The following is a 20,945-nucleotide window of genomic DNA, read 5'->3' on the forward strand; positions in this document are numbered from 1 at the left end:
TGTTTGTCTGAATGTATAAGCACTATTTAATTGGTCTTAATCCATTTATGACTGCTAATCTGGTTTAGCAAAGATGGGTCAGCTCTGTGTCTGCCTGTCAGTAAGCAGCCGAATGGGCCAGCGTTAAACAACACGTGCGTGTCCTGTTAGACTTTTTTTTAATTCTCTTTTTTAACCATTACACGCTCCAGGTTTGGACTAAATACAATTAATGGGAATTATAGCACCTCTGTCCAACATATTTGCAAAGGTAAGCGTTGAGTTTTCTTGAATAACCAGACCCTTAGAGAGTTATTACACGGTGATGTTAGGTGGGGGTGATACACTTCCTCCCTGCAGGTGTAGGATGCAGACCCATGTTCCAGTTCCACGACCCGCTTACTCCCAAGCCCGGGAGAACCTGGTAAAGGCGATACCGCCCAAGCTGCTTTGTCTGCTGGCCTGTGGTGGAGTGGACTGCCGTTATGAAGGACCAGAGTGCTGGAAAGCAAACCAGCAGGTTATACGTGGCATTTTTTCATCATGGTAGGATGATATGATTGTCTCCTTATCAGGAATATGAGGCGTTTGGTTAATACAATGTACTCTTACCTATCACAGGGTGACTGATGACATCATCGCCATGGCACGACCGTCCAAAAGCTTGATTGACAAGTATAACATTATTGAGCAATTCCAACGGTATTGACTTGAATTTGTATCTATCTAAAGTACACAACAGATAGGTGTTGGCATTGTGTTCTTCTCATATGTGACTTCTGACCTAGATTAAACATCAGATCCATCATAAACATGCAAATGGCAGGCGAGCACGCTTACTGTGGACCCCCGCTAGACCCTAAAAGTGGCTTCACGTACTCGCCGCAGACCTTCATGGAGAATGACAGTGAGGCACTTTGTAGTATGTTGTAAACACTCAAAACACTTGACCGTGTAAACAATCAATGAGAGACAATCAATACCACAGCTGCATCCAAATAAAGTAAGTTACATGTGGACATTCAGCCCATGTTTGCTCCCTATTTGGCTATCCAGTAGTGCCCGTCCATGGCTGTACTCGTCCCAAACCATTACGCGTTACAAGTTACAACATGTCCGGGCAGAAGAGGACGTTGTTTTGGACAATATTATTCTTCCAACTGTGTGGAAACAATATTAGTGTTACAGGTTAAGCCTGGCCCTTTAAAAGAGTAGTATAATGGGGGGTAGAGTGTTGCAGTGCCGCACTTTGGCACAGGGGGGCGGTGTTGGTCCAGGGAGTGAATGAGAGCGCTGGAGCTTGCTCTGAGCGCACCGTACGTTGGTGGAAAAAAGATAAAATAAAGTTTGTGCGAAAGCAACGAAAAAAGAACATGCCGGTTCAGTCTCTGTACACGGTCATTGGATAGGGGAAGAGGATTTAACATTAGGCTGATCCAGACAAACTTAAAATTCATATCGAAACTATTCCCAGAAGAGTGCAGTTCCAAGAGAAGATTACATTTCCATCCATTTGTAGTATCCATTGTATCCATTTGCTGGATTGGATCTCATTGGTTACTGAAGAGGGTCTTCTGCCCAGATTTAGTCATAGCTGTTTTAATTTCCTTATTTCCTCAGTAAAGCTTTGATAGTGTTATCGCAATTTCTATATTTCCACATCAATGGGCCATCTGTCAATGTGTTTGAATGATGTCTCCAGGTGCCGTCATGACAGAGACCTACTATATTTCCACATCAAAAGGCCATTGGCAATGTGTATTGAATGATGTCTTATCTCATGTCTGGTGAACTCCGGGTGGGCTGGGGGCTTGGGGGTTTTGTGATACCGCCCTTCAAGATAGTATAAGAATGTTGTAAGTCCTCTGAATCTTGACACTTGTGAGAAGCTGCAGCCATTGTCTGTCACTCATAGGTGCCCGGAATATTCTGTAAAATAAAACCTTCGAAGGAACTGTTCACCGATCTCCAGCCTGTATTCAGATAATCAACATTCTCTCTACCCGAAAGAAAACGAACATGCGGAAGACAAAGCTGTTTCTTCTAACATTACCTAATGTTGAGGCCAGTTACTGCATGATTCTCCTCAGCCGACTATCCAAAATATTTGATGTGAACATGTGTTCATTTTGCAGTTTACTTTTACAACTTTGGGATGCCAGACTTCTGCGCGTCTTCCCTGGTCAACATAATAGATGGGGTAAAGGTGCTGGCCTTTGCCGTGGGGGAAGGCAGGGTTGCTGTGCACTGCCATGCAGGCCTCGGCAGAACAGGTTTGGGTTCCATCAGTAGTATCCCAGCAAGCATGACAGCACGCAATACACAAGTTTGCACTGTGACTGCTCCACAGGCGTCCTGATAGCCTGCTACTTAATCTACACTTTGCACATCAGTCCCAGCGAGGCCGTCCATTATGTGCGTATCAAGAGGCCACGCTCCATCCAAACTCGAGCGCAGATCAGTCAGGTGTTCGACTTTGCTCGGCTACTCAATACGCAGCTGGTTCAGTATCCAGACCTCAGCCTGCGACACGGATACCCCGTCACCCTGCAGCACTACCTCAACCGCCAGGCGCTCTTGCTGCACGGCCAAGAGGGCCGCACGCTCAGATACATACCCAAGGTCAGGACTTGATCCTCGCCCGTGTCGCTAACAGCGTCAACTGATCCTGATCCTCCACGTACCATCTCATCAGGTGGTGTACCTCTTGTGTGTGCACCTCTCCTGCTTGTCGATGGGACTACCTGCAGCTCCGGAGGTAAACGCAGAACTGGAGAAGAGGTCTGCCCTGAGGATCCTGACCAGAGTGGTGAGGGAGACCCTGGTGTCCAAACAGTTCCTGCCCTTGCTGAGGGAACATCACAACCTCGCACGGGTGAGCTCGGGCTCCGTGTCCTCCTGGGATGACCAGCTGGGATTCTTGGAGAGGAAGAGGAAGGACTCGCTTCTGGACAAGCGCAGCTACAGTGACTCTGACCTCTCCAAGATGGCGGTAAGCGAGGCTGAATTTCACACACTCAGAAATCCAGACCCCAAACCACTGGAGACTTTAATTCAGTGAACATTTTAAGATTTATAACAAGTAGTTTGCATTTCCTTTGGCTTTTTTTTTATGGCACACAAAAAAGAGGAAAATGACCGTAGTCCAGCAAATACAACTAAGTGGTACATAGGTCTCCTTCCTGATTACTCGTCAAAATTTACAATAATAAAAAAGTGTATACTCGTCAGTGTTGTTGGTTACTTTCAACACTGCCTAGACAGTAAAACAGATAGCTATTGGTTATCCTCTGGAATCGATTGGTTCCATTTCTATCATTTCTTATGAATTGTAAATCTGAACCAAGTCAGCCATTGTCATTCCATTGTATCTTGTCCTGTAGGATCTAGAGATGAGTCCCTGGTGTGAATGGGATGCGATAGGACCCAAACTGAGACCACGGACCTCCAAGACTGCCCCACTTTCACCACACCTGATCACCAATAACCACTCTCATGCATGCGTTATGCAGCCAAGCAACAACCCTGCTAGGAAGTTAAAGTGTACGGTCAAAAAGGCTCAATCCAAGTACAGTTCCAACATTGAGGTAAAAGAGACCGACTATTTTAGATTACAAAATATGTGATGACTGACGAATGTCTTGACTCATTGATTATTCCTCAGTAGTTGTGTAGGAGCGCACGCAATGTGCGCCCGATCGCAGTGGCTCGCGCTATTGCCAAGGCAATGGCGGACCAAGGTCCACCGGAAGAGTCCATCCTACAGCGATCGTCTCTTCTACAGGTGCGAAACCCACATGTGCACATTTTCATACAATACTCCAAAGTCATGCACTCACCTTCCTAACAGGAGGAGCTGAACAGCAGTGAATGTGGCTGGGCTCTTTTGATGACTGAGACGGATCCTCAGGTTCTCATGTGTCTGCTGTGGACCTGGCTGGAGAAGTTAAAAGTCAGTCAGTGGACTTCAAGCATCACACAATGATGTCAATATTTACAATGTATCCAATTCAATACTCCAACATATTAGATCTATCTTTACACAGGAGCCTGTCCTTGGTGCTGAGGATGTAGTAAGGTTGAGTTGTGTGGGATGTAACAGGAAGCCTCTCGGTGTGCTCATGAAGGTAAGCTACTCAAACGTCTTGATAAATGGTGTTAAAGCTAAGCAAACTAGCTACTAAACTGCTCATTCTTTCGACTTTTGAAAAGCTGTAGCTCAAAAGATTGGTTCTGATTTTGGGCAAGTATTGATGGAGACCCATTCGAGAAACGAGAGCTACTAGTTCCGAAATATTGGGATTCTTTAGTGGCAATTGTAGCACTTACAAAGTATTCAATCATGTCAACCCGATGCTTCTCACAGCCTTTAAAGAGGAAGTCAACCCATTATTTGGGGGGGGGGGGGTACAATAATATGTTCTATGTAGCCCCACTGATCTAAATATTGTATTTTGGTTAATATTGTGTTAATGGAATATAATTTAAGCAGCAAAATCCAGCCATTTTTATCTATCTCAGGCCATTTTGTCACTTGCTGTCGACTGAAGATGACATCCATGTTGCTCAGGTAACAACCAATCACAGCTCAGCTTCAAAAAACAGGTGAGCTCTGATTGGTCATTGCCTGAGCCCTGAGTAACGTTGATGTCATCTTCAGTCGACAGCAAGTAACAAAATGGCCGCCCCCTAAGACTGCAACATGAAAAATCAACTTTTTTGGAGCTTTTAGCCATGTTAAAATGTTAATTCCTCACCAAAAACATGACCAAAGTTGTGTTTTCCTCCATTCGCCCCTGTATGAGAATGTCTGCTCTCCAAGCAGCATCCCCTCCCAACCGGAGAAAACGAGCTGTTGGCACGGTTTGACGTCATTGCGTGCGGCCCCAACTTTGCACCGCCTGTGCGGACTAAACGTACGCACTTTTTCTGACATCTCCCTCCATGGGATAATGACTAAAGTAGCCTTTATCAATAAAAATTCTGTCCAAATGAATTAAAAGCAAACAATTATTCTTTACATTTGCAATGCCGAAGTGCAATTCCATTGGCTGACATGAGTGTAAATTACAAGTAAAACATTTGCACTGGTGAGTATAAATGAATGGATGATGTTGTGGATAGTGCGCTTGCCCCATAAGCTACGGGACGCGGGTTTGAGACCTGGTATGGTGCTTTTTTTCCCCCTCCTCCTTCTTTCCTCTAACCTCTCTGCTCCCCTCCTCTTCCACGATTTCTTGCGGCAAGGACCCGTTTTGTTTCAAATGTTTATTCAAAAATTGATGGCTTGCGGGACCAAACGCAGAGATCTAGCAGCCCGTGAAATTTAGAGTCCATTTTAAAAATCGGCTTAAAACCTATCTGTATGTTTTGTCGATGTTGTGCGAAGCAGCCTGCTCGGACGACTGTCATGAGAGGGGCGCGGCAGCCACAGGGGGAGAGGCGGGTTTTACTTAACCGAACGTCCGGGTAAAAAAAATAGCTACCGAAATAACTCATATTTCATAAGAAATTACAACGCGATTGTGTCAAAGGTAAGATTTCATTATTATATGCCTATAGTTAACTGTGGAAGGGCTTAAAATACCATGGTGTAGTCCCTTTAAGGTTGACTTAAGGTTGGTTATGATTACCATATCTTCACTTCTGCTACTTGTAATAAATATAAAGCGTATATTGTGTTCCCTTGGATACTTCAGAGACACAATGGTAGACTGTGGTGGTGTATCAGTCTATTTTATTCACGACCATGAAGAAAACACAAGTGATTCAAGTGGAACTGATGTCTGATCCTGCTGCATTTTCAAATTCAGAAATTTCTGGTGCAAATAGTTGCTAGTAATCATAATGTCCTTTCAGTCACAGAGGCACACCATCTATTGTCTGTTGAGCTGTGTCAACACGGTGACCAGCCTGTGTCCACACAGAGAAGATGCCGTGCTGCAGCGACTGATACGAGCACTGACAAAGGTCAGCGAATAAAACAGGGAAATGTTCTTCTTCCTTTAGTGAGGAAAGCATGACAACATAGATATATTTGTCTTTTTCACTCAACAGCGGTCTCAAGAGGACATGGCAAGCCATGCAAGTTTAATCAATCTCATGCGGGCCCATTTGAGGGAGACTTTTCCCAAGAACAGCTACATCCGGAGGGCCTGCAGCTGGGGCGCTACACTTTGAATTGAACCACTTCAATCATTCCAAAATACGTGTTTTTGTTGTTGTTGCTATGAATGGGGCAATTAACTAGTTGCTATTTTTCATTTGATTGTGACCCAGACTTATTTTTCATACAAATATTTCTTTGTAATTATGATTTAACTACTGCATTGGCATAATAGTGATAGATAATGGCATGTTCTGATTTATGTTAAATTCTTGTTAGGACGCCGCCGTCTAGGAATGGAGCTCTGCTGTAAACCAAGGACTCACTTAAATTATTTCCCGTTTTAAAATCTTGATTATTCCAAAATCACAATAAAGCAGGAAAAGTTCAGATAACTTGTATCAACCAATAATGTGCAAACTCTATTTTGGCATGTTGGTGTTCTGTGCATGATTATTGAGCTATTACAGAAGACCTAAAAGGGAATTCAATCCAGAAATGTTATTGGCAATATGTTTTATGCAGCCCCACTAGTCTACACACGCCATTCTGATGTTTTTAACCATCTCAACCATTTAGCCACTTGCTATCGACTAAAATTAACGTCACAGTTGCTTCTAGAGATCGGCAACAACCAATCACGGCTCAGCTTGTCAACATCATGTGACCAAACTCAGAAAAACAGGTGAGCCGTGATTGGTCGTAACTTGAGGCCTGAGCAACTCTCATGTCATTTTCAGTGGCAAAATGGCCACCCCAAGATGGATAAAAATGGGTGGGCTTCGCTGCTTAATTCATATTCCACGAACAATATGAATCAAAATGGCGTATTTGGGCTTGTGAAGATGCATACAACATATTGTAAATAACAAAAATGGGTTGACTTCCCCTTTAAACAAGTCACACTGAACCATGGCTGTGTTCAGAATCATTTACAGCACATTCCCTTCTCTTTAATAACTATTTTTTCCACTACAACTACAGATATACAGCTCCCTTCATAATTATTGGCACTCCTGGTTATGATATTTTCTTTAACTTCTAATAAACTAATTTTCTAAATAATGCAGGACCATTTTTTAATGGAAAATCCAAGCTTTATTTCAATGGCATTTATTAAATGGATTGGGGGGGGGGGTCCCACATTATGAAATATATTATATTATACTTTACATCAACTCATATATTATCACTCCTGATGTGAATACTTTGTACAACGACCTTTTGCCAACAAAACAGCACATAATCTGTATAATTTACAAAATGAGAATACAGAAAGAGGGATCTTCGACTACTCCTATTCCACAATAACCTTCCACTGACCCGGGTCCTGTCCTCTATACTCTCCTCTTTAATGTTTCCTCCTAAACCCGAAGAGCTAGGTCATGGTGTCTGATTAACACACACACAACGCTTGCTCAACACTGGAAATTAACTGCGGATGTGAGTGTCAATCTGTCGGGAAAGGCCATTTCACTCATATTTATCTGCCTGTGCATCCGCTATTAATTGTCCAATTGAACTTTCGATCCACTTTCCGTGAGTTCACCGTGCGAACGTCTGGTTCACCTGTCAAACTGCCATGTTTCCGTGTTTGTCACGACTTTCAGACGAGGTGCGACTAGGCGTTTGAGCAACTCGAACCGCGTCGGACGTGCGCGCGCACTGTAAACCAACAAAACCGTTTTGTGCATAAGCACTTTTGTGCTGTGTTTCTCGCACACGCCACCCGAGTACAAATAGGCCGCCGGGTGACACGTCATTACATTCAGCTGTAATTATGTCATCTTCCAGCCAGGACGAGGGGGCGGCGTCAGGATGCTAAAATGCTCGATAGCATTTTTTGTCCACCGCCAGAAACTTCAACAAGAAAATCAAGGGTCGTCCTGACAGGTAAGTCGTGTGGTTAACAAATGTATCAAAACTTCCATACATCCATTTTCTTAACCGCTTATTTTCAATGAAAAACTAAAAATAAGTACTGTGCTATGTAGGCTTGAATCATGTAAACTGTAGTAAGCCTGCGATGCATTCAAGAAACACGGATTTGAAATAATCGAACGTTGCAAATGCTTTCACAACATGCTCAGTCTTACAAATTCCTTCACTTGCTTGAGTGTTCTGAACACAACACGATCAGCATGTTCAGCCATCTCCCTGGTAACATTGTCATAGTGAAGTGGGCCGGCTCTGAAACAATTTGTGTTGTAGTTCAATGAACACGCTGATTTCCGGATCACATGAAGACTACAGAGGGAGAGGGAATTAGAATTTGCAAAAGGTAAACTTTTTAAACTTTTAAATTCACCAGACGCCTTTTAGAATTAATAATGAACCTTAATGAACCTATTCTTCCTGGGAGACATTTGTGTTCAGTAACACAGGCACATCTTAGAGTTGCGCTACTTTAGTGTAATATTTACAGGTGATTGGCATACTGCCAGGCGGAACTAAGCTTCTTGGTTAAAACACTTCTGAGCGGAGTTTACGTTCTCCCCATGCTTGCGTAAAGCGGGAGTTTTGTGAAAAACATGTTAGGTTGAGGACTAAATCGCGCCACTTTTTCGTGCCCCACGAAAGAAAACAATGTGCTTAGCTCACTTGGAATAAATAGCCTCCGCCTCATGTGTTGAGGTTTGTTCGAGCAGACGTGTAGTAGATGACATGTTTCGAATCCCGTGCAGAACGCCTCTTCCCTGCATCAGTATGCATGATTATTCCCTCCCTCCCGCTTCCAGTCTCTTCTTCAACTGCCATGTCCATTAAAAAAAAAAAATTAATACTTAATGTTTCTTGCTAAATATATTTGTTCTTTGCCTCAAGCCCCCCCTCACCCCACCCCTACCCCCAAGACCTTAACACAGCATAATTTATATTTGGTTGTAATTTGTCAATGCTTTCCATGACTATTGACTTCTAATCTATATGCTGACACCCTTGTAAATTGTCCACAAAATGTTGTCTGTATATACAGTGGTTGTAAAAAGTACATACACCTGTTAAAATGTCAGGTTTTGTGTTGTGTTTTTAAATTATTTATCTTTTTTTTTTCTTTAACACAAACACGTGGCATTTGAACAGGGGTGTGTAGACTTTATTTTATTTTATTTTATTTTATTTTATTTTATTTTAATATCTGCTGTAGGCCTATATGCCCTGCAGGTGGCTGGTGACTAGACTGGACTGCTTAACTACTATTCGCTGATTGGAGGACAGCTGTTTGTTTTCACACGGCCCATTGAGTGGAAAGCAAAATTAGAGTCTTTGTTACAGATAATGCCTGATGAAGTGCCTTGGGTTGGAGCATGGAGGCCCCACAGACCACGAGGGCCCATAGCTGCTTTCTATAGCAGCCCAGGGCCAAAGTATGCACTACCTTCATTGACAGGTACAATATATTTTTCTTTTTCTCCCCTACCAGTGTTAAGATTTGTTGTATCATAAGATAAGTGTTTTTTTCCTCTTTTTTCCCCCTTCAAACAGGATCTTCGTTACATGATCCGACAAAATACAAAGCACCAAGTTACAGCTTTCGGGACAAACACTTTGATACAAGCACAGAAGCCTCACCCGGACCTAAACACCTCATCCCCTCCAACATCACCAAAACTGGCCGTGATGGGACGCCAGCGTTTTCATTCGGCAGTCGTCCCAAAGATCTGGCGCGCTTTCAAGTCCCTGCACCCAGTGAGCATGATGCTTTTTTTTTAGCTGCACAGTTTGGATACCTTGAGAATAATGACATTTTCTTTTGCTGTTTTTAGACCATTACCACCTTGAAAGTTCAGTTAAGGTCGCTTATCACTCTTCTCCATCATATACGTTGTCCGGGAGGGGAAAGCAAGTTATACAGAGCAACCAGACTACACCTGGTAACGTTTCACTTCTTGACATTTCTTACACTTCTTGGCAAAATCAATGTCTACAGCACGGTACAGACTTTAACCGTTTTATATGATTTTTAAAATCAGCATGTGCTCTGCCAATGCTCTAATAGTTTGTGGCGTAATCACAGAATGACACATAAATAAGTTACACCATCTGATAGGGGTGAGATACGTGCCGTCATCCAATTGATTGAAGAGTGAACAATTCTACAAAAGAACCTTCAAGCACTTTAATGGCACTCCCATTGGAAGTTTAATGTCAATCTGAACATAAAACAAAAACAATTACTTGTGTATATAAAATGAGCAAATAGATTTGCCTTAATTCCGCTTCGTATAATGCCTTACTTAGGCTGGCAAAAGAATAGCATCTCTGGTGGTGTTGTAATGCTTTAAGATACGGATAGACAGACACAATAACAAAACTCACAGGTATATATGTTGCATCTATAAAAACTTACTGCAGTTTATTGAGTTTCAAAAACTCTTTTGCCTCATTTGTGTCTGCATGACTTTATATTGCCCCCTAGTGGCCAAGTCACAAACCAAAAGGAGCCACAATGTAACCATGATGCATAAATCGATTCATTCTTTACGTTCTATTTAATTATGTTACTACCGCATATGTTTTTATTGAGTACAATGTTGAGGAGTGCTATTTTCTGTATTTAAAGAAAAAAACACTGAACATGTCTGTTTTTTGGGAAGGCTGTAACAGGTTAATGTCATTTTCATTTATTTCAGTTAGGGGTGTCCCGATTCAATAGATACCAGATATCAGTCCAAAATCAGCAACAACAAAAAGTATTGGATTATATCGGGACAACCCTAATTTAATCAGGAAAGAGATATTAATGTGTTGCCTTAGTAGCGTGGTCACAGAACGAATGATAGCACCATTGTAGAAGAAATGAAAAAAAATAAGCTTTAGCTTCTCCGATGACAACATTGTGGTCACACGCTTCACCCCGCCCCCACCGGTTGCCCCAGCTCCGGCCGCGACCCGGAGCCCCGACCCTCCCGGGGTTGTCGGGGAAGGTCGGCGCCGTCGGGCGGCCGGCGGGAGCTGCGAGCGGGGCGCGCGTGTTCACCTCTTGTCATTTTCATTTTTTGGGGACAAGTTATACAGTCAAAACAATCAGTTGCTCTATTCATGTCTGGTGACAACCTCCCAAATGGCTATCGCTCCGTTTTCATGCCACAAACACGACATTCATGTCTTGTCACGGCCCCCACTGTCTTGGTGTTGGCCACACACACACACACACACGGATTTGACATCATTAACATTGAACTGTTTTAAACATTTATGATTGTCAGATTTCACTGTGGGATAACAAAAAAAATACTTTAATTATCTGTATGTGTGTACCCTTTAACGGTTTTGTCCAATGTCCCGCAGGTCCAGCATCCAACAGTCTACCTCCTGTGTTCGGACCCAAAACTGTCAATATACGCGCAGCACCCGCACATTCGCTCTACGGTCGTGGTAAAAATGGCAGCTTCATGGAAGACTTCACAAAGGTATGTTGTCTAAAACACTGAAGGGACACCAAGCGACAAACAAACAATTCACTCAAGACTCACACAACTGGCGATTATACCTCGCACACATAGCAATGCAGCGGAAAAACGGCAATCCCTGGTGTTCTGAATCGGAAAACAAGGTTTTCAGGCTGCAAGTATCTCTATTGTAATATGTTTACTATACCACAAACAACATGGTGCGTTTGTCCAGGAAGGAGCAGATTTCCTTGGCCGCTGTAGATATTATAATGCTACAAAGAGAGGAAACGAATGAGAATAAAGGAGAGAGTGGACATTTCAAATGCTGTTGGCAATGGTTGCCCTGTTTCATTGACAATGACTGCACTCTTGCGACTCTCAAACATGGCCAGGCATAATCACATGAGAATATCAAAGTGCAAAGGAGCGCATATCCAGCTTCACCAAAATAGCAGAGCTAGCAATACTAAGCTAGCATTAGCGCTGTAAGCAAAGCAACACAGTTGCTACGTTGCCACTGTTAGAGTAGACAATATTTAGTATTGTACTCTTTGCGTGTTCAATTAACTGAATGGTGAGATTCTGTTGAAGAAGTTCCTTTGCAAAGGTTTTAATTACCAGAAGCTTCTGGTCCACATAGACAAACCATCCAAGCGATGGTCTGTTCAAATGTGTTCTTCCTCTTGGCTCACATCGTTATTTATTCACAAAGAGGGTTCATAAAAAGGTCAGCCCACAACACACCTGGTTACAACTAAATGAATACAAGAAAATCCCTCTCTCCTCCCTTCTGCAAGTTCAGCAAGTTCCCATAGCTATAAATCAGATTAGAGAAAAACAATCACACATCAGCCCGTCTCCTTCGGAAGAGACAGATACCAGACCCATACACTCCCTTATTTTCTCAGGAGTGTGAGACACATAAAAATGCTATTCATTTAGCCATACTGAGTTAACTAAATCTAAAACGACTAAAATATAATTTAAAACTGAAAAACAATGTTAATAACTTAACAATCCCTCATTTGAGCTCATAAGAGCTCAACACATTAAAACATTTTTTTTCAATGGTTGTGTGGTAAAAATAATTATCCTTAAAACATCCCTTTAGCAGAAGAGGAGGTAGTTTAGCAATCATTTGACATTAAAAAACAATTTGATACATTTAAAAGATTTTTAGTGAAATAAGCATAGCATATGTGAGGCTTAACATAAAATGTTGTTCATTGAAAAGTGTCGCAATGTATCGGCAGACGAATATGTGTTCTTTGAAGCCATCTTGTGATGAAGTTCTTTGAAGGTCTTTTTTTTTTTTTTTAATGAAAAGAGTGTCGCAATAGTTCGTCTCTTCTTTAAGAATTTGGGGTAGACTACCCAAATTCTTCGATTTGTCACCTGGGATTATTCTGCCCAAAATGTGACTGATCAAAGGAATGATTGCCCAAGAAAAGGCACTTGCTCTTGATCCGTTGACTGATGTCCTCAAACGGCAGCTCCGGAACCGGGCACGGATTCAGCTGACGTGGCTCCAGGTCGGAGGTGATAAGATTGATGATCATCAGTTGATGAGATAGCCGAGCCTGGCACGTCTCCGGAAGCCTTGTAGACCAGATGTGGAATTTTCTCTGTGCAGAGAACTGCACAAGATTTCCTCACCAACCCCCTGGGGCCGTTCTCCTGAGTGCAAAAACTTTTCATTTTTAGTTTCTCATAAACTCACATAAATTTTATTTGGAGGAAAAAACCCTGATAGTTTTTGTTAGTTGGGATTAATAAATGTTATTTGATTAAGATCCGTAGGTCCTGTGCTGTTGGAACAGGAAAAGATCTATTTTTGTGACATTAAAATAGAGCCCAGCCCTTGATTGAGTTGAATGACATTCGCTCATTCATTAATATAAGACAGAGCTTATAAATATTTATTTTTCAAATAGGTTTTGTTCAATAATAGGTAATTTTTTACCATGACTAAATTTGCATAACTGTGCCTTTCATATCTTATTCTCTTCCCAGAATCCCATGACCGGCCGAATCCTGGCATGCTGGGAAAAACTCACATATATTCATATTATCTATACTCTTTTGCAAACACTGGGCTCCAAACATTACATTTTTCAAATATGATTCTGAGATAAAAGATATAATATAATATAATTACCTTCATTCGGCGAATATGCATTATTGTCCTTGCTTGCTTCAGACTTACTTTGCGATCGATTTCCTCTGATAGATTTCTTCATATTCAAACTGTGGATTATCATTTTCAAACTCATCCTGTCAATTGGAGTGTAGGCCGATACCCCACAGCCTTTTTAATTTCGTTTTTAAGTTTGATTTTAATTTTCTAACTCGTCTACATTGGTTAAATTCTTAAACATAAACTCCCTCATTTGACAAAGATCCACTGATTTTTTCAAACACGTCAAGATAAAGGGAGGACAAAATAGAGACCTCATGACTCAAAAGACGTCATAAATAACTCAACCCTCTAAATCAGGCTATGAGATAAACAAAAGAGCTACAAAACACTATAAAACTGAGCATAAGCAAATACAACTTAAGACACTAATATATGATGACTTTGGGGCCATAAAAATAGAGGTAACCATATTACTCTAATTCTCCTAGAGTCCCGAAAATTATTTAAACTGCCAATCAACCTCACCTCTTTTAGAGATTAGTGGGGCTGAGGATAAAATCACACAAAATTCACAAATATCTACCATTTCCATGATTTAATCTAACTATGTTCATTATCTTCAAACTTCTAATCTTTCACATATTAGCGGGGCTCATAAAAAACACAGCACACAAAATATTTCTGGGATTTATAAATCATAGTGCTGTTAAAAAAAAAATCTAACTTAGCCATCAAACTCTTAGTTAGTCTTTTACTTGTTACCACTCATTTTATTCTATTATTTATTTTATACTATAGCTGCAGCTGGACGAAGTCCAAAAAAGTTCCTCACGGGGAAAATAAAAATATATCATATCATATCATATTAATAAAATTCCCATTGTACCAATTCAGAAACTGATTCTCCCAAAAATATAGGCAAAAATTTAGTAGGCTATAGATTGAAATAAATTTTCTCAATCCCTCATTTCAAATTTACATATGTCGTTTTCAATTTCCTGAAATATCTTGCTATAGATCACAGTTCCCCACTCAACACATTAAAAATGCCTTGCATATCACTACGTAGCATTTTACTGAATGGATCACATCTCATTCCGACCACCAACTTTCTTTGTCCAGACCCCCAGCAAAAGGCAGGACGGCAGCTGTTGTCAATGTTCAGTCCTGGCCAGCAGGGCGGCTGCTGTGGCAGCAATGTTCAGAGCAGGCATTTAGATTTCCTCTGGATGCAAAACAGCCATAGGGGAGAAGTCACTAGAATGAGGCGTATACACAGTCACTGGGCATTGAGGAATTTGAACATCATGTTTTTCTTAGGCACAGGACGAGAAGACTGTTGCTCTGCGGCTTTTGACCTTTGATCTCTGCCACATCCATTCAGACGCTGTCTGCAATGTGGATCCGATGACACACAGTCTTTCTGAGAGCTCACCTGATCAAAAAATGCACATTCGTTGATACAATGCTTTAAAAATGCCAGACTGAGGATATGGGATCATAGCAAGACAGTTCACTCCCTGCTTTCTCAAAAATGTTTCGTAAAAAACACAGCCTCTTTATTCATTTCTCTTTTTTTTTCAATACCCCTTCAAATAGCTACTAGCCATACAACGTATCAGCAGCTGGGGCGCATCCCGTTCGCAGTTTGTAATCAGTGAAGGCCATCAAACCCTCATCTGCCTTGGAACTCAAACATCAGTTTCTGAAATGACACACTCAGAGAAAAAACAAATATTAAAAATCATTATCAACATGTCAATTTCAAAAACATTCATAACTCCTTATTCAACTATCTTACTTCCAGCCACAGCTATAAAGATGTAGGCATAATTATATCAACTCTCAAACAAAATGCCATTATTTTATCATTACTCTTTATTCATTTGTCCCGAAAAGGGAAAGTTAACAAATTAACCATCGTCATCAATCATTAAAGTGTAAAGATTTATTAGCTCAGTCAAATACTATTACTTATTTTATATTGTTTATCATTCCTCTCTTACCATTTTGACAAAAAAAGAGTCCCATTACGAGGACACATTATGCTCACAGCGCACAGCTCAGCCCCCACCTTTTTTTCTAACCTAGAAACGGGGGAAGGGGGGGGAGGAATCTTAACATTATAAATCGCAAAACCTATTTTATCATATTCCCATTAATAAAACAAACGCCACTATCACAACAGTATCATCTCACACAAAACAACACCAAACTTAGTTAAAATATTAAAGAAAAACAAACAAAATCCCCATATGCACACTTCTCACTTACAAACCCCCACCTTTTTTTTAAAAGCTAGGTCACACACTCAAATGCATACGCACACACTTTTCAGTCATTATAAAAAAATAAACGGTGTTATTCCTTCAATTCGTTGTCTACAAATCTTATAGCATTTAAACCGCAGCTTCGTACGGTAATTTCAGTAAACGGGTAACTTTGAACAACCCATCCGTAAACTGCTCCACAAATGCTGGAGTCATTTTAGCATCAAATTCAGCCTTTTTCCATTACCAACAAAGAAAATACAAAAGTCTGACATACCATTTTGTCCAGCGAAAGCTTTGTATACAATCGATCCATAGTTCGTTTTTTCATTGTTCATCGACGCTTTTATTTTTCGCTGAACCGGAAGCGCATTCAGGACAAACCATTCTGTATCCGGGTCGAAATCGCCTCCATTTTTGTTTGTAGTTTTTGATGTATACATTCGGTTTTAATACAGTGACGTCTCACTTTTAGTATTAATAGTTCAATATGTTAACACATATGGCCACACACAGACAGACATAAGAATTACGTGACCTCTCGTTTATACACAGCGGTTACCCAATCCCGCTGAGCTAAACTGTTCTCCCTTTATTGCAAAATTTTTGCAAGGCGCTTATTTTTTAAGAAATTTGTCACGCACTAACGAACTCAACCGTGGAACAAAAGGAATTCAAACGGGAATCCTGACCTCAAAACTACATGTTGTAGAAGCGCCAACAAAATAAATCACGTAATCTCTCGATTGCAAATACAGTGATACAAAATCCAATCATCGCTGTAATCAACCTGGACCCCTTTCTGTTCAATTTCAAACAGGCGCTTTTTTTAAAAAACATATTACGTGTAAATAGGACTTTTTCAATAAGAGCCATGAACAAATATGATACTCGTCCCCAAATCGGCCAAAACTGCTTAAAAAGCAGAGCGCATACCATAATCTTCAATATATATTATGGTCTAAGGATTCTTCATAGCGTTGACGAAAAACAAAACAAATCAAAAAATTAACCGCTATTTCTTCCTGTACAAAAAAAGCTTCATCACTTCGAGTCTGCATCACGTCACCTTCAAATGCACCACTCCACGACGTGTTTAGTTCAATATCATCGGAATTATCACAACTCACAATAGAACGACATCAAACTACACTCGTTCACACAGATCTCTTTTCAAATTTAGACAATTTTGGAAGACGAAAAAACCAGCTGCAGCGGACCAGACAGACAAAATTTCTTCTACGTGGATAAAGATCTCCACTTACCGGAATTAATATGGCGCCAGAAATTCCGCCCGTCAGGGAACGCCGCAGCCTGCTCAACGTCAACAACACCATCCGTTTGGTTCAACGGAGGAGACCATTCGTTATAATTCAGCGTCGGCGGTCACCATTTGTTAGAGTAGACAATATTTAGTATTGTACTCTTTGCGTGTTCAATTAACTGAATGGTGAGATTCTGTTGAAGAAGTTCCTTTGCAAAGGTTTTAATTACCAGAAGCTTCTGGTCCACATAGACAAACCATCCAAGCGATGGTCTGTTCAAATGTGTTCTTCCTCTTGGCTCACATCGTTATTTATTCACAAAGAGGGTTCATAAAAAGGTCAGCCCACAACACACCTGGTTACAACTAAATGAATACAAGAAAATCCCTCTCTCCTCCCTTCTGCAAGTTCAGCAAGTTCCCATAGCTATAAATCAGATTAGAGAAAAACAATCACACATCGGCCCGTCTCCTTCGGAAGAGACAGATACCAGACCCATACACTCCCTTATTTTCTCAGGAGTGTGAGACACATAAAAATGCTATTCATTTAGCCATACTGAGTTAACTAAATCTAAAACGACTAAAATATAATTTAAAACTGAAAAACAATGTTAATAACTTAACACCACCATGACTCATATAGGTAATAAGGTGGTACTCTTACACTAAACGTTGGTTCTAAGTTGTATTTATTGGACTGTACATTCAACTAAAAATAAAAAAATGTGCTCAACAAACTTGTCAGGCAAAAATCTAGCTTAGTTACTTTTGAGCTGACAAATGACCAATGGGCAGAGGTGTCAAATTCAGGTCCAGAAAGTTAAAAACCCTGCCACAGTTTGGCTTCAGCCACAAGTTCTTCTACTAAACTTGAGTGGAAGTAACTTTGGCCAAAACCAAACTGTGGCAGTGTTTTAACTTTCTGGACCTGAATTTAACACCTCTGGCAACGGGCAGTTTTATTATTTTCCCAAAAAGTTTCAGCAAAAGCTGCCAAAGTGTGACCACAAGTGTACAACAAGTGATTGACACCTTGTCACACCCTCTATCCCTGATATTCAATTAAATTCAAATTTAAATTAAAAAATGTGACCATGAGGGGCAATTCAAAAGGCATACAGAGCAACATTAAAAGACAAACAGAACACCAACAAACATAAAACATAGATAATGTGCTGCAATTAAAAATATTCCAGCTACTGTCCAGTAAAACTGTGATAGGTTCTTCAAAATGACAAAGTGCCCTTTAAACATTGCTTCTTGTACTTTCTCTTTCAGTCTCCAGGCCCTGCAGCCTATCAAGCTGTGGATCCCCAAATTTACCTAAACAAATCCCCTCAGTACAGCATGCCAGGTCGCAAGTTCATCCCTCAAGGGGCTACGAGGACGCCAGCGCCTGGAGTCTACCGTCCTGAGAAGGTGGGGGAAGTCTTGCTTCTTCTTGGAGCAAATTATACTTTTTTTTCCCCTCAATGCAAAAGTTTAGATCAGTTTGCGAAGGTCACTGAGCCCTGAGCAGTCAACAGCAAATTCTAAAAAAAAAATCCCACAATGCAAAAGTTTAGATCAGTTTGCAAAGGTCACTGAGCCCTGAGCAGTCAACAGCAAGTGGTAAAATGGGAATGCTTAGTTCATGTTCCACCAATCCAATATTAATCTGAATGTCGTGTTTACACTAGTGGGGGCACATACAACATATTATTGTAAAGAACATTTTTGTGTTGATGTTCTCTTTAATACATTGATTCCCAACCTTCAAGGAGACAAGGCACACATTTTTCATATCCCAAACAAAATCTCACAGCACAATGTACTACACTAAAGATGCCACCAAAGGTAAAATCCAACTGTTTAAAGCCACCGCTGAATATATTCAAGTATGTTTTTCTACGTAAAGGCGTGGAAGAGTTTAATCCAAATTGTCTGTGAAATTCAGGTTTGTAAACCACTGTAATAGCTAACAGACGCCTGTAGATGGTGGTGTTTCATGCCATTGCTTATGATTTGAAGATAAAGATTAGGGGGGAAATCTCGGTTTTTCATGCCAATTATGAGAGAGAGAAGTTGGAAATCGGACAAGTTTAGGCACCTGACACTCAAAGAGAGTCTATAACCAGAATGTTGCAGTAGTTTGTTGACACTAGAGAGTGTGTGAAGATAGCCATGTAAAAAAGCTGTTGATGTAATTCGAGCCATGTGGTGAGTCAGCATGTCTTAGTTGTATATTTGTAAAACAAATGTCATAAGCGCTTTGTCAGTCTTGTTTTTGTTTTACAGAAGCAAAAACTAGTCACTGTTCTGCTTTCCCAAATTGTTAACTTTCCTCCGCTTTTTGGTCAGAAGCCAGTGTTTTCGGTGAAACAAACCAATGTTCTGATTATTAAAGTATGGAAAAAAAAATATGTATATATTTTTTTGAAGTGCAAGACAAAAGCTTACCCTTTAGGTAGGTTTGGTGCTAAAAACAGTGGGCAATAAATATGAGGAACTTTTTTTCACAATAAAAAAATCATATATATATTTATATATATATATATATATATATATTTTTTTTTAGGTTAAAGCTAAATGTTCTTACTTTGTCCAGGTCACCACCACACATTCCAAAGCGCCAGCCTACACCTTTGGACTACGTCACTCGCAATACACCGTATGCCCCATCATGGATGCAGATAGATACCAACAGTCACTCTCCTTCCTTTGAGCCGGACATTTCAACTCCGGGGCATCAGATGAAGCAAAGTGGTCAAAGTCAGCGGATGAGATTTGTTGATGAGATATCACAGTTCAGCATTTGCAATACTTTGCCTTGTCTGTGAATGTGGTCCACATTTGCAAACAGTTTGGAAATGTCCTTCCTTTCCATCACATATTACTGTTGCATCTCAATTAAGGTTTACTAAAATTCCCTTAAATGTACCCTGCAGGTGGCACTTGTGAACTCAATGGTGTCAGGGAAATTAACTACAGGTACATTGTTTTCTACTATATTTTTTTAATAAAAAAAAAAAAACCAAAACAATGCAAGCAATTGTTCTTTAGCTTGTAATACAGTGCAGTTACAGTAAGGTCAACATTAATTCACTGGCTAGTTATTTTTATTTGCCTTCTTTTTTGGCAATAATCATTTTCATGTTTTGTTTTTTTGGTGTACAAAATTATTCACACTATTTTCAGTACTGGCCCAGGCGATGTTTTAAAGCAATTTGGTAGGTTTCTTCAGAATGGTGCACATGATATTCAAAATAGCCCATTCAGAACATGGGGAAAGGAAAATAGTGTTACCACTTGTCAATTCATGTCAAAATACATTCATTCCACTATAAAAAAGGCACTTTAATTTAAAATGTGCCCAGGTTGAGTCATTTTGGGCTTAGTTTTAAGTACTGCATTGACGTAACCTAAATTGTCCTTTTTGTATATTGGATTGTACAAATAAAACATGTATATTGTATATGCATAAGTATAGATATTTATACATAGTGTCATGTACAGATGATGTGGAGAATTCTGAATAAATAAGGACATTATTTCAAATGAGTCCATGTAGTGACGTCATTTTATGACATCTCTTGGCACATGCTAGGACAGCACGTATGCCATTAGAGTCGAGTTACTATTAAAGTATTTTTTTCGAATTGAAGACAATTTCTGTGTATGGATGCGATGGAAATTTCCGAGTTTACCGTCTTACTCTGTGAAAGAAAGCTCTCCGCTCAGGAGAACTATCAGGATTATTTTGATTTCAAAATGTGATTAAATGTCATTTGACTTCTATAACAATCTGTTA

At 40.4% G+C, this 20,945-nt stretch overlaps 2 protein-coding genes across 6 annotated transcripts; both read left to right on the top strand.

Moving 5' to 3' along the window:
- Nucleotides 1-88: 88 nt before the first annotated feature.
- Nucleotides 89-7,084, top strand: LOC147175645 (protein tyrosine phosphatase domain-containing protein 1). Of its 2 annotated transcripts, none has more exons than XM_086074265.1 (13): nucleotides 89-250; nucleotides 312-525; nucleotides 601-681; nucleotides 768-886; nucleotides 2,115-2,252; nucleotides 2,330-2,601; nucleotides 2,675-2,971; nucleotides 3,363-3,566; nucleotides 3,647-3,763; nucleotides 3,830-3,931; nucleotides 4,026-4,106; nucleotides 5,839-5,949; nucleotides 6,037-7,084. In XM_086074265.1, the coding sequence occupies exons 2-13, from the start codon at nucleotides 347-349 to the stop codon at nucleotides 6,157-6,159; spliced, it is 1,824 nt and encodes a 607-aa protein (XP_085930391.1). In that variant the 5' UTR covers nucleotides 89-250; nucleotides 312-346; the 3' UTR covers nucleotides 6,160-7,084. The 2 variants fall into 2 exon arrangements, with proteins under 2 accessions (XP_085930391.1, XP_085930389.1); XM_086074263.1 differs by having other exon boundaries at nucleotides 340-525.
- Nucleotides 7,085-7,669: 585 nt separating this feature from the next.
- On the top strand, nucleotides 7,670-20,589 carry cimap1b (ciliary microtubule associated protein 1B). 4 transcript variants are annotated; one of them, XM_086074266.1, is made up of 7 exons: nucleotides 7,670-7,978; nucleotides 9,231-9,473; nucleotides 9,569-9,772; nucleotides 9,850-9,957; nucleotides 11,375-11,496; nucleotides 18,434-18,574; nucleotides 19,743-20,589. In XM_086074266.1, the coding sequence occupies exons 2-7, from the start codon at nucleotides 9,362-9,364 to the stop codon at nucleotides 19,857-19,859; spliced, it is 804 nt and encodes a 267-aa protein (XP_085930392.1). In that variant the 5' UTR covers nucleotides 7,670-7,978; nucleotides 9,231-9,361; the 3' UTR covers nucleotides 19,860-20,589. The 4 variants fall into 4 exon arrangements, with proteins under 4 accessions (XP_085930392.1, XP_085930394.1, XP_085930393.1 ...); XM_086074268.1 differs by having other exon boundaries at nucleotides 9,359-9,473; XM_086074267.1 differs by lacking the exon at nucleotides 7,670-7,978 and adding an exon at nucleotides 8,075-8,366.
- Nucleotides 20,590-20,945: the final 356 nt, after the last annotated feature.

Source organism: Leptonotus elevatus, chromosome 4, assembly GCF_054856555.1.
Source record: "Leptonotus elevatus isolate MCC_2025b chromosome 4, RoL_Lele_1.0, whole genome shotgun sequence".
Taxonomy (NCBI): domain Eukaryota; kingdom Metazoa; phylum Chordata; class Actinopteri; order Syngnathiformes; family Syngnathidae; genus Leptonotus; species Leptonotus elevatus.

Bases quoted from the DNA above. Each gene is read 5' to 3' on its own strand.
- LOC147175645 (XM_086074265.1), top strand. From the start codon at position 347: ATGCAGACCCATGTTCCAGTTCCACGACCCGCTTACTCCCAAGCCCGG. The intron at 526-600 runs GTAGGATGATAT...TACCTATCACAG, and splicing joins CGTGGCATTTTTTCATCATG to GGTGACTGATGACATCATCG. The intron at 2,972-3,362 runs GTAAGCGAGGCT...CTTGTCCTGTAG, and splicing joins CTGACCTCTCCAAGATGGCG to GATCTAGAGATGAGTCCCTG.
- cimap1b (XM_086074266.1), top strand. From the start codon at position 9,362: ATGCCTGATGAAGTGCCTTGGGTTGGAGCATGGAGGCCCCACAGACCA. The intron at 9,474-9,568 runs GTACAATATATT...CCCTTCAAACAG, and splicing joins TGCACTACCTTCATTGACAG to GATCTTCGTTACATGATCCG. The intron at 9,958-11,374 runs GTAACGTTTCAC...AATGTCCCGCAG, and splicing joins GAGCAACCAGACTACACCTG to GTCCAGCATCCAACAGTCTA.